This window comes from Anomaloglossus baeobatrachus, unplaced genomic scaffold, assembly GCF_048569485.1.
Source record: "Anomaloglossus baeobatrachus isolate aAnoBae1 unplaced genomic scaffold, aAnoBae1.hap1 Scaffold_643, whole genome shotgun sequence".
Taxonomy (NCBI): domain Eukaryota; kingdom Metazoa; phylum Chordata; class Amphibia; order Anura; family Aromobatidae; genus Anomaloglossus; species Anomaloglossus baeobatrachus.
In genome coordinates this window covers 102,565-116,140 of record NW_027445012.1, presented here as the reverse complement: position 1 = coordinate 116,140, position 13,576 = coordinate 102,565, and the positions used below count along the sequence as shown (strand labels likewise).

The 13,576-nt window shown below is 50.0% G+C and overlaps 1 protein-coding gene across 1 annotated transcript in view; it reads left to right on the top strand.

Annotated features, from left to right (window-relative positions):
• The first annotated feature begins 3,282 nt into the window (after positions 1-3,282).
• Positions 3,283-13,576, top strand: part of LOC142286063 (DENN domain-containing protein 5B) — a 98,423-nt gene continuing 88,129 nt past the window's right edge. The window contains exons 1-3 of the mRNA XM_075333319.1: positions 3,283-3,364; positions 6,935-7,601; positions 10,760-10,947. Coding sequence (XP_075189434.1) covers positions 3,362-3,364; positions 6,935-7,601; positions 10,760-10,947 — 858 coding nt within the window. The 5' untranslated portion in view covers positions 3,283-3,361. The remainder of the gene's footprint in view (positions 3,365-6,934; positions 7,602-10,759; positions 10,948-13,576) is intronic.

Below are 13,576 nucleotides of genomic sequence, written 5' to 3'. Positions count from 1 at the left end.
CCCAATCACTGACTTATCTCGGGATAGAGTTTTATACTCTCTCAGCGATAGTGAAGCTTCCGCTGCATAGTCAGCGTTCACTACAGACAGGGGTGCAATCTCTCCTTCGGGCCCAGTCACCCCTTGAGGCGCCTCATGCACTGTCCCAGGAAGATGGGGACAGCAAGGGAGGCAGTTCCCTTGCGCAGTTTAGTCTGCGTCCGATTCTTTCGGACACCGCAAATGGGACAGGAGGTCGACGTCCCTAGACAAGACCGTCTCTCTTTCCCTTGCAGCAAAACCTCTCTTCAGTGGTGTCTTCTTTCCACTTCCTGGGCGAAGGAAAAATCCTTCCGGCCCCCAGCCGGGGCTGGGGTCACGACGGACGCGAGTCTGTCAGGGTGGGGAGCGGTCTTCCTCCACCACTCTGCTCAGGGAACCTGGACTCCGACAGAGTCCTCCCCTCGGTTAAATGTTCTGGGGATAAGGGCAGTGGATTTAGCCCTAAAGGTGTTCCAGCGGTAGCTGGACGGCAGGCAGATCCGAATTCAGTCGGACAACGCCAAGGCGGTTGCGTACATCAACCACCAGGGCGGCACACGCAGTCGTCAAGCCTTCCGAGCAGTTCGGATGCGGCTGTGGGCGGAAGCCACAGCCTCCAACTTCTCCGCAGTTCACATCCCGGGCGTAGAAAACTGGGAGGCAGATTTTTCTCAGTCGCCAGGACATGGACACAGGGGAATGGTCTTCACCCGCACGTGTTTCTAGAGATCGGTTGCCGTTGGGGAACGCCGGACGTCGATCTAATGGCGTCTCCGCACTACAACAAAGTCCCGGCATTCATGGCTCGGTCCAAGGATCACAGAGCTCTGGCGGCAGACGCGCTAGTTCACGACTGGTCGCAGTTTCGACTGCCTTATGTATTTCCTCCTCTGGCACTACTGCCCAGAGGGTTACGCAAGATCAGGTCAGACTGTCGCCGCGCCATCCTCGTTGCTCCAGACTGGCCGAGGTGATCGTGGTACCCGGATCTGTGGCACCTCATGGTGGGTCAACCGTGGGCACTCCCTGACCGACCTGACTTGCTGCCTCAAGGGCCATATTTCCTTCGGAATTCTACGGCTCTAATCCTCACTGTGTGGTGGCTCCTAGCGTCATCAGGGATATCTCCAGATGTCATTGCCACCATGAGACAGGCCAGGAAACCAACGTCCGCCAAGATCTCTCACAGGACTTGGAGGAGCTTCTTATCCTGGTGCTCTGATCAGGGTTTTACTCCCTGGCCGTTTGCCTTGCCCACTTTCTTTCGCAAAGGGTGGCCTTCCTAGTGGCAGTCACATCACTCAGAAGAGTATCTCAGCTGGCAGAGCTGTCATGCAAAGCCACCTGCCTGGTGTTTCACCAGGATAGGGTGGTTCTACGTCCGGTCCCGGCCTTTCTCCCTAAGGTATTCCCGTTTCGTCTTACCCTCTTTGGGTCCGCATCCAGTTCACCAATGTGAAAAGGATTTGCATTTATTAGATCTGGTGAGAGCACTCCGGCTCTACATTTCTCGCACGGCGCCCCTGCGCCGGTCTGATGCGCTCTTGTCCTTATCGCGGACCAGAGTAAGGGATTTCAGGTTTTCAAGTCAACCTTGGCTCGGTGAATCAAGGAACCGATTCTTGAAGCATACCGTTCTTTTGGGCTTCCGATTCCTGCAGGACTGAAGGCCCATTCTACCAGAGCCGTCGGTGTCCTGAGCATTGCGACACCAGACTACGGCTCGGCAGGTATGTCAGGCGGCTACCTGGTCGAGTCTGCACACTTTCACGAAACACTATCAGGTGCAGGCCGATGATTCGGCAGATGCCAGCCTAGGTAGGCGAGTCCTTCAGGCGGCAGTTGCCCACCTGTAAGAGGGGGCCGTTTTTCGGCTCTTTTATCGAGGTATTCTTTTACCCACCCAGGGATTGCTTTTGGACATCCCAATTGTCTGGGTCTCCCAATGGAGCGACAAAGAAGAAGGGAATTTTGTTTACTTACCGTAAATTCCTTTTCTTCTAGCTCCTATTGGGAGACCCAGCACCCGCCCCTGTTCCCTTCGGGCTGGTTGTTCTTTTGTGTACACATGTTGTTCATGTTCAATTGTTCTTTGGTTCATGGTTCAGTTCTCCGAACATCCTTCGGATTGAATTTACCTTAGGTCAATTTATAAGTTTCCTCCTTCCTGCTTTTGCACCAAAACTGAGGAGCCCGTGATGCACGGGAGGGTGTATAGCAGAGGGGAGGGGTTACACTTTTTAAAGTGTAATACTTTGTGTGGCCTCCGGAGGCAGAAGCTATACACCCAATTGTCTGGGTCTCCCAATAGGAGCTAGAAGAAAAGGAATTTACGGTAAGTAAACAAAATTCCCTTCTTTTGCATTAATTTTGATCTTACTACAATTTTTTACTATTCATCTTATTTTTGATAAAAACAAAATTTAATGCAAAAAATGAATAAAACATTTTTTTTTTTTTTAGCAAAATTATATTTTTTTTTTTTTTTTTTTTTTTACTATTCATCTTATATTTTGATCTTATTTTTGCTAAGTTTAGGGCTTTTTTTTTTACGTTTTGCATTCATTTTGTTCTTACAATTTAGTATTCATCTTATTTTTTTTATTTTATTTTGGATTTTGCTAAATTTAGTTTTTATTTTATTATATTTTTGCATTAATTTTGATCTTCATTTTTTTTTTTTTTTTACTATTTGTGGATATATAATTAGAATAATATATCTAAAGTATAATTTAAAAAAAATAAAAATAAAACCTTTTAATCCTTTTAATTAACACAGAACGCATGCGCCTGTGTACACATCACTGTCATTTGTTCTCTGATGTCAGCCCTGGCACTCTGTCTAGAAGTGAGCTGACGGCGGCTCCTGCCCGGGCAGGCAGCTGTGCGATCTCTGCTGTTGAGGCGTCTTATCATATTCCAGTGGGGAGTTTTCATGGTTCAGTATTTAAAGGGGAATACCATCTTGATATGATTCTTGATGGAAAGTGATGTCTGTGGCCTCAGACCCCTCACCATTCTGGAAATCAAGGGTCAGACCTGACTCAAAAGTGCAGATAAAAGCTTAGGTGGATCTCCCCTTTAAGTACGTCCCTCTCGTTATACGACCTGCAGATGGTAACGATTTCTTTTATTTGGCACGAACAGGAGGTTGTGTTCAGGATCGGATCGGGCCGACCGCGGAGAACTCTGCAGTCTTCTATACTTTTTTATATCGTTGTTTTGCAATTTAGGTGAAAACTTTGACCAGAGTCCGGTGAGAAGAACCTTCAAGTCCAAAGTCCTGGCCCACTACCCGCAGAACGTGGAGTGGAACCCTTTCGATCAAGATGCCGTCAACATGGTAAGGCCTAAAGGAAGCCCGTTGGTCCCTGGCCCAATCCCATCTCTCCCGACTGCGGGTTTTGTCATATGAACTAATAAAATCATGAGGGTGTTCGTTTGGGTCACGAGCCCCGGTTTCGACTTACGGACCACGATATGGATGAGAAGAAATGTCCACTTTACAGTTGTGTGAATTACCCGCGAATACAATACAGAGTCATAGAGAGCTCCAAATCCCCTGTATGGATTTAAAGGGGGTGTCCATTCCCCCCCCCCCCCTCCAAATGCTATTATTCTTTTTTCCCCTCAATCTTCTGGCCCAAGGTAGTCCGTTTCCGGCTGGTGATGGGCTCAGTACAGTCAACACATGGCCATTGCTGTGTGTGTGTGTGTGTGTGTGTGTGTGTGTGTGTGTGTGTGTGTGTGTGTGTGTGTGTGTGTGTGTAGGGGGCTGGCTGACCCCCTTATGTCAGGTGCTAAGCAAGCCCCATAGACACAGAGGCGGGCTGCCTCAGCTATGGAAGTGAGAAATCACTGGTCATATATCGGTACAGAAAAGTCTCGCCTGTCAAGAATGAGCCATGGGAGAAGCTAGCGAACCTGGAAAGTGAAGGAGAATCTGAAAATTAGGTGGAAAGGCCCTTTATAATATAATATATTCTGTCTGTCCTTTCCATAGCATAGGTGATAAGTGTATGATCTGGACGACTGAGACCACCAGGAATCATGAGACTAGGGGTCCCTAAGCCTTTGTGCAAATGGAGTGGTACTGAGCATGTGCGACAACTGAACTGTAGGAATAGTGGTCGCACATGCTCAGTAAGAGTACAACCCCGTTATAATATTCTGTCTGTCCTTTCCATAGGATAGGTGATAAATGTATGATCACTAGGGGTCAGACAACTGAGATCATCTGTGATCATGAGAATAGGGGTCCCTAAGCCCTTGTGCAAAAAGGAGCAATAATGAGCAGGTGCGACCACCGCTCTATAGGAATGGTGGTCGCACATGCTCAGTAAGAATACAACCTTGTTATAATATAATATTCTGCCTGTCCTTTCCATATCATAGGTGATAAATGTATGATCGTTAGGGTTCAGATGACTGAGACCACCAGTGATAATGATTACGAGGGTCCTTAAGCCTTTGTGTAAAAGGAGCAGTAATGAGCATGTGCGACCATTTCTCTATTGGAATAGTGGTCGCACACGCTCAGTAAGAGGACAGCCCTTTTAAAATGTAACATTCTTTCCTTTCCGTAGGATAGATGTATGATCTGGACGATTGAGACCACCAGGGATCATGAGAGCAGGGGTCACCAAGCCTTTATGCAAAAGGAACAATAGTGAGCATGTGCGACCACCACTTTATGGGAATAGTGGTCGCACATGCTCAGTAAGTGGACGGCTCCTTTTAAAAAATAACATTCTGTTTGCCCTTTCCATAGAATAGGGGATAAATATATGATCGTTAGGGGTCAGACGACTGAGACCACCAGGGATCATGAGAACAGGGGTCCCTAAGCTTTTGTGCAAAAGGAGCAATAATGAGCATGTGCGACCACCTCTCTATAGGAATGGTGGTCACACATGCTCAGTACCACTCCCTTGACACGGGGGAGTTCGGGCCTCCCGTTCTCTGGATTAGTGGAGGTCCTGGCAGTCGGGTGTATAGCGATCATACACTTATCTATTCTGTGCATTGTGGGGATTTATATGTCTTTTTGGGCCCGCGGGGAGCTGGGTGACGTCCTCTTTGTGCGTGCCTATGGCTGCCATTAGTAATTGTCACCGCCCTCTATACCTGAATCTTCATATTAAATCGTCAAATATTTTTTTTTAATTTTGGGCGTAAAATTGCTCTAAATATAAATGTGGGCTCTGCGTCATTGGATTTCTCACCATGGAGGTGTCAGGTGTCGACTTCGAGGGTGATAATTATAACCATTAAGTAACAGCTCAACGAGAGCAAAAAGTGAGAAAAATGGGTCAGACGCGATCAGTAACGTAATCTGCTCCTGATGACTTGTTTTACTACCGGTAAGTACCGTATTTTCCGGATTATAAGAGACACTTTTTTTTTTTCTCCCCCAAAACTGGGAGTAAAATGGGGGTGGGTCTTATAATCTGGATATGGCTTACTAGGGCGGCGGCACAGGGTCTGCGATACGGAGGGCTCGGTGGAGGGGGTGTTACTGCAGAGGAGCAGCTCAGGAGGGTCCCAGGACGGAGGGTCAGCAGTACTGCGAGCTCGGGGGGGGGGTGTCACAGCAGAAGACGTCATTGAACAGCTGGCGGGCTTCATTAAATCGCCGACTGTTGATCCGTCAGGTGTTGGGTGTTGGTGATTCAAAGGAGCCCACAGCGCACCGGTAGATCAATGGCGCCCGAAGTATTGCTGACCCTTCTGAGCCGCGATACATCTCCGCTGAGCCCGCACTGTTGCCAGCGCTCCGTCCAGTCACCTTCCTAAGCAGCAAGACGCCCTCCTCTGAACCCGCAACATCACCCTCCCTGCCTTCTGTCACCCTCCTGAGCCACAACGCCCCCTCCTCCGAGCTCACATTATCTGCGACTCTCCATCCACTGACCTTCCTGAGCTGCGAAACCCCCTCCTCTGACCCCACTGCATCGTCTACCCTTCCTCCTGAGCTGTGACGCCCCCTTCTTCGACCCCGCAGCATCGCCGGCCCTGCCTCCTGTGACACTCCCTCTGTCCCCCAGAATCACTGACCCTGCCTCCTGTGACACTCCCTCTGTCCCCCACAATCACCGACCCTGCCTCCTGTGACACTCCCTCTGTCGCCCAGAATCTCTATCCCCCAGAATCACCGACCCTGCCTCCTGTGACACTCCCTCTGTCCCCCACAATCACTGACCCTGCCTCCTGTGACACTCCCTCTGTCCCCCACAATCACTGACCCTGCCTCCTGTGACACTCCCTCTGTCGCCCAGAATCTCTGTCCCCCAGAATCACCGACCCTGCCTCCTGTGACACTCCCTCCATCCCCCAGAATCACGGACTGTGCCTCCTGTGACACTCCCTTCTCCATCCCCCAGAATCACTGACTCTGCCTCCTGTGACACTCCCTCCGTCCCCCAGAATCACCGACCCTGCCTCCAGTGACACTCCCTTTGTCCCCCAGAATCACCGACCCTGCCTCCTGTGACCCTCCCTTCTCCGTCCCCCAGAATCACCGACCCTCCTGTGACACTCCCTCCGTCTCCCAGAATCACTGACCCTTCTGTGACACTCCCTCCGTCCCCCAGAATCACTGACCGTGCCTCCTGTGACACTCCCTTCTCCGTCCCCCAGAATCACTGACCCTGCCTCCTGTGGCCCCCCTGACCCTCCCCGGTGATCCAATATTAGACATACTCAGATTATAATACGGACCCTTTTTTTTTTTTTTTTTTTTTTTTTTTTTTTTTAATTTTCCTTTTCTAAATTTGGGGTGCGTCTTATCAAATGACAAATTCGGTACATTTGGGGGGAAATCGGATGTCGGACAGAAGATCCTTCCCGTCCTGTTCTGGAGGTACTGACCCGCCGCACTGTGATAACCCCGTTTGCCCTCGTCTCTCCGCAGCTCTGCATGCCCAAAGGCCTGTCCTTCAGGACGCAGGCCGACAACCGGGACCCCCAGTTCCACTCCTTCATCATCACGCGGGAGGATGGCTCGCGGACGTACGGCTTCGTGCTCACGTTCTTCGAGGAGGTGACGAGTAAGCAGATCTGTACGGCCATGCAGACGCTGTACCAGATGCACAACGCGGAGCAGTGTAACAGCGTCTACGCCTCGTCCTCCTGCAGCATGGACTCGTTGGCCAGCAGCGTAGACGACGGCGACGCCACGTCCCTCGCCAAACTGCAGCGCTACAACTCCTACGACATTAGCCGCGACACCCTGTACGTGTCCAAGTGCATCTGTCTGATCACCCCGCTGCCATTCATGCAGTCCTGCAAGAAGTTCCTGTCGCAGCTGTACAAAGCCGTCACCTCCCCGCAGCCGCCGCCGCTACCTCTGGAGAGCTACATCCATAACATCCTGTACGAGGTGCCGCTGCCGCCGCCGGGACGCTCGCTCAAGTTTTACGGAGTGTACGAGCCCATTGTGTGTCAGCGGCCGGGACCTAATGAGCTGCCCCTGTCCGACTACCCCCTGAGGGAGACCTTCGAGCTGCTGGGGCTGGAGAACCTCGTCCAGCTCTTCACCTGTGTGTCACTGGAGATGCAGATTCTGCTGTACTCGCAAGGTGAGGCGCCGCTTATTCCCCCCCCCCCAAGTGTTGTGAGCACCGGGGGCGTAGCTGCAGTGTAAAGCATGTGGGATGAGCCTTTTGATTAGTTTGTAAATGTGGTTGTTTTTAATATTGTGATCTTACAATAGGATCTATGTTATTGTGTTGCTGCAGAACCTCAATACGCACCTCAGCTGCTGCAGAACCTCAATACGCACCTCAGCTGCTGCAAATCCTAATATGCGCCTCAGCTGCTGCAGAACCTAATGATATGCTCCTCAGCTGCTGCAGATCCTAATACGCACTTCAGCTGCTGCAGATCCTAATGATACGCTCCTCAGCTGCTGCAGATCCTAATGATATGCTCCTCAGCTGCTGCAGATCCTAATGATATGCTCCTCAGCTGCTGCAGATCCTAATGATACGCTCCTCAGCTGCTGCAGATCCTAATGATATGCTCCTCAGCTGCTGCAGATCCTAATGATACGCTCCTCAGCTGCTGCAGATCCTAATGATACGCTCCTCAGCTGCTGCAGATCCTAATGATATGCTCCTCAGCTGCTGCAGAGCCTAATGATATACTCCTCAGCTGCTGCAGAACCTAATGATATGCTCCTCAGCTGCTGCAGAACCTAATGATATGCTCCTCAGCTGCTGCAGATCCTAATGATATGCTCCTCAGCTGCTGCAGATCCTAATGATATGCTCCTCAGCTGCTGCAGATCCTAATGATATGCTCCTCAGCTGCTGCAGAACCTAATGATATACTCCTCAGCTGCTGCAGATCCTAATGATATGCTCCTCAGCTGCTGCAGATCCTAATGATATGCTCCTCAGCTGCTGCAGATCCTAATGATATGCTCCTCAGCTGCTGCAGATCCTAATGATATGCTCCTCAGCTGCTGCAGATCCTAATGATATGCTCCTCAGCTGCTGCAGATCCTAATGATATGCTCCTCAGCTGCTGCAGATCCTAATGATATGCTCCTCAGCTGCTGCAGAACCTAGTGATATGCTCCTCAGCTGCTGCAGATCCTAATACGCACCTCAGCTGCTGCAGATCCTAATGATATGCTCCTCAGCTGCTGCAGATCCTAATGATATGCTCCTCAGCTTCTGCAGATCCTAATGATATGCTCCTCAGCTGCTGCAGATCCTAATGATATGCTCCTCAGCTGCTGCAGAACCTCATAAAACACAGCTGATCTACTGTATGACCTGATAATACGCACCACAGCAGCTGCAGAACCTCATAATACACTCCTCAGCTGCTGCAGAATTTGAATATACACATCTCCATTGCTGCAGAACCTCATAATATGCACCTCAGCTGCTTCAGAACCTCATAAAATGCACCTAAGCTGCTGCAGTGTTTCATTACACATTTTAGCTGCTGCAGAGCCTGATAATGCGCACCTCAGCTGCTGTAGAACCTGATAATGTGCACCTCAGCTGCTGCAGAACCTGATAATGTGCACCTCAGCTGCTGCAGAACCTGATAATCCGCACCTCAGCTTCTGCAGAACCTGATAATGCGCACCTCAGCTGCTGCAGAGCCTGATAATGCGCACCTCAGCTGCTGCAGAGCCTGATAATGCGCACCTCAGCTGCTTCAGAACCTCATAAAATGCACCTAAGCTGCTGCAGTGTTTCATTACACATTTTAGCTGCTGCAGAGCCTGATAATGCGCACCTCAGCTGCTGTAGAACCTGATAATGTGCACCTCAGCTGCTGCAGAACCTGATAATGTGCACCTCAGCTGCTGCAGAACCTGATAATCCGCACCTCAGCTTCTGCAGAACCTGATAATGCGCACCTCAGCTGCTGCAGAGCCTGATAATGCGCACCTCAGCTGCTGCAGAGCCTGATAATGCGCACCTCAGCTGCTGCAGAGCCTGATAATGTGCACCTCAGCTTCTGCAGAACCTGATAATGTGCACCTCAGCTGCTGCAGAACCTGATAATGCGCACCTCAGCTTCTGCAGAACCTGATAATGCGCACCTCAGCTGCTGCAGAGCCTGATAATGCGCACCTCAGCTGCTGCAGAGCCTGATAATGCGCACCTCAGCTGCTGCAGAGCCTGATAATGTGCACCTCAGCTGCTGCAGAACCTGATAATGTGCACCTCAGCTGCTGCAGAACCTGATAATGCGCACCTCAGCTTCTGCAGAGCCTGATAATGCGCACCTCAGCTGCTGCAGAGCCTGATAATGCGCACCTCAGCTGCTGCAGAGCCTGATAATGCGCACCTCAGCTGCTGCAGAGCCTGATAATGCGCACCTCAGCTGCTGCAGAGCCTGATAATGTGCATCTCAGCTGCTGCAGAACCTGATAATGCGCACCTCAGCTGCTGCAGAACCTGATAATGCGCACCTCAGCTTCTGCAGAACCTGATAATGCGCACCTCAGCTGCTGCAGAGCCTGATAATGCGCACCTCAGCTGCTGCAGAGCCTGATAATGCGCACCTCAGCTGCTGCAGAGCCTGATAATGCGCACCTCAGCTGCTGCAGAGCCTGATAATGCGCACCTCAGCTGCTGCAGAGCCTGATAATGTGCACCTCAGCTGCTGCAGAGCCTGATAATGTGCACCTCAGCTGCTGCAGAGCCTGATAATGCGCACCTCAGCTGCTGCAGAACCTGATAATGCGCACCTCAGCTGCTGCAGAACCTGACAATGCGCACCTCAGCTGCTGCAGAGCCTGATAATGCGCACCTCAGCTGCTGCAGAGCCTGATAATGTGCACCTCAGTTGCTTCAATATCTTATAGTATACACCTCAGCAGCACACTTGGAGCTTATTATATTGAGGTTTCCCTCCCCAGCGGCGCAGTAACGCTTTGGGCCCCGCTGTTCCCTTCTATTCCACATCCTGATCATTCCTAGTGTATTATTTACATGACGGAGACACTACTACTCCCAGCATGCCCTGGCAGATGCCTCATCCGTCTCTATCACCCGGCACAGGTTAATCCGCCCCGTAGCTGTGACATGACAGGTCCTGCCGCCTCGCACCTGTCCCATCTGGTTATAGACGTCTGTGCCGCGCGGCCGGACATTACCGGGGTAATCGCCAGATCCTCCTCACAGCTGGCGGACATATTGCTCGTCCATCATTGTAATAAAGTGACATTTAGGCTTTCTGTTGAATTAACCCCTTATCTTCATTGCAGATTACCAGCGTCTGATGACGGTGGCGGAGGGCATCACCTCGCTGCTCTTCCCCTTCCAGTGGCAGCACGTGTACGTGCCCATCCTGCCCGCCTCCCTGCTGCACTTCCTCGATGCCCCCGTGCCGTACCTAATGGGGCTGCAGTCAAAAGAAGGCACCGACCGCTCCAAACTGGAGCTCCCGCAGGAGGTAGGTCGCCGCGCCACAGCTAATTCGGCTTTTCTGCAGTGCGGGAAAGCTGGGTGACCGGCCACATCCTGGTACTGCTGAGTAATAGTGCCGTCACCCGCTGTGCCCTCTGCCCTACATCGCTCCTCCGTGGACATTGAACCCTGGATGGAAGCTCTTGCCTAATGCACTGATAGGATTAGCGATGCGGCTCTGTCTCTTAAAGGGGAAGGCCACCCTAATTCTAGACCGAAGAGAGAGCTGGGAAGTGGGAGTAGTTATCATTGGTGATGACTCACACAGACGGTCCCGGCCAGTGCTGCGACTGGGGAGGCCATCTGGCTCATAGAAGGGGGGTGCGTGAGGAATCCCCCTTTATGGGATCCTCTTAGGGCATATATACAGAAGTGGCGGTATCAGATTCTTCCGTCATGGATCCGTGCACCGCGGCGTCTCGTGTGGGCACCGGCGCCCGTGAGTCATCCTGTCTGGTGGGATGACGTATGGATACAATATGCAGATTATGTAAATTGAGGTGGGGGGGGATTCATTTGTATTCTCGTGCCAATGCAAAAGAAAGTGACTCAGCCGCTCTGTACGGCTGCCAGCTCCGCCGCGCTGCCAGCTCCCGCAGTCTTAAAGGGACAGCAGCGCGATTTGCTGGACGCCCTGTAGTAAGGATCCAGATGCTGGATGCATTATTTACGCAGACAGCAGATGGCCGGCTAATGACCACGGGGGCCGCTCTCCGGGGAGAGGATGACCGCACGAAAGAGAGATTTGACCCGAACATGCGCAAGAAGGATCCGCCGTCTGCTCTGCGGACAGATGGAGCCGCCGAAAGTGGCTGTAATTCAATTATGGCCGTTAATTGAAAGCGCCCCCTAGAGGTTAAAGTTCAGGATTGATTTAATCCCTACTATATTCCAGAGCTGAGATTTAGGCTATCGCCAATTTCACATATTAAGGAAGGAGGGATATAGAGATCCTCTACTAATATGTAGTGATTTCCCCTGCAGCGCCTCCGCAGGACATATCGGGTATTACACTGTTGGGTCCTCCAAAAAATTAAAAACTTTCAGTAGCTTCTCCGGTTTATAGATGAGGGTCATAAAAGAAGACTCTACCTCTGTTAAATAAAAAACTTCACAAAATGTTTTCCAAATTGGATTATTTTTTCGAGGAGGGTGAGGACCCAACATGCAGCAGCCGACGATATCTTATCTTCCTGGTCTCCCAAATTTGTCATTTCAGTAGGAGAGGAGGAAGGTCAAACCCCATTGCTGTAACATGTCCATGTCTGCAGCTTCATCTCCCCTCTTCCCTTTTACCACCATTTCCATCATGTAAATCGCTAAAATTTGGATATTTAAAGGGGTTTTCCGGTGAATAAAAAATAATTGCTCAGAGCCCCCAGGACAAGACCTAATACTAAGCCACACTGATCCTTTCACAATTTTTACTTTGTCCTCTCTGTTCTCGGCTTTCCGATCCCATTTTTGACATATCAAAAATGTCTGCTCAGCCAATCACTTCGTGTGTTTAGTGTTGTCAGCAGTAGTTTTGAGCCTGTGGAGGACAGGATTTAGTAAGCATCGTAGCAGGTATTGGTACAAATCAGTTTTTTTATTGATTTTTATTTTTTCTGGAAAACCCCCTTTAAGCTTCTCCCTTCTCGGGAACAATCCAGCCCCAGAATGGGCGGAGTTATATAAATCCTGCCCTGTCCTACACTTCCTGCGAAAATCAGCCGTTAAGGGAATTTGTACAAATCAGTTTTTTCATTTGTTTATTTTTCTTGGAAACCCCCTTTAAACCCCACCCCCAGAATGGGCGGAGTTACATAAATCCTGCCCTATCCTACACCTCCTGCCAAAATTAACTGTTAAGGGAATAGGTGCAAATCAGTATTTTTATTTAATATATATAATTCCTGCCCTATCCTACATTTCCTGCCCAAATCGGCCATTAAGGGAATTGGTGCAAATTTTTTTCTTCTTGAAAACACCCTTTAAGCTCCTCCCTCTCCAGCAATGCCCCACCCCAGAATGGGCGGAGTTACTTAAATCCTGCCCAATCCTACACTTCCTGCCAAAATCAACCCTTAGAATTGGTGCAATTCCATTTTTTTTTAATTATTTTTCTTGAAACCCCCCCCTTTAAGCTCCTCCCTCCCCAGGAATGCTGCACCTCTAGAATGGGTGAAGTTATATAAATCCTGCCCTGTCCTACACTTCCTGCCAAAATCAGCCATTAAGGGAATTGATGGAAATCAGTTTTTTTTTTAATTTATTATTTCTTGAAACCCCCTTTAAGCCCCACCCCCAGAATAGGCGGACTTACATAAATCCTAAATCCTGCCCTATTCTACACTTCCTGCCCAAATCAGCCCAAAAGGGAATTGGTGAAAATGTTTTTTTTTTTTTTTTTTTTTCTTCTTCTCCTTGAAACCCCCTTTAAGCTCCTCCCTCACCAGGAATGACCCACCTCCAGAATGGGCGGAGTTACATAAATCATGCCCTGTCTTACACTTCCTGCCAAAATCAGCCCATAAGGGAATTGGTGCAAATCAGTTTTTTCATTTAATTTGTTTCCTTGAAAACCCCCTTTAAGCCCCACCCCCAGAATGGGCGGAGTTACTTAAATCCTG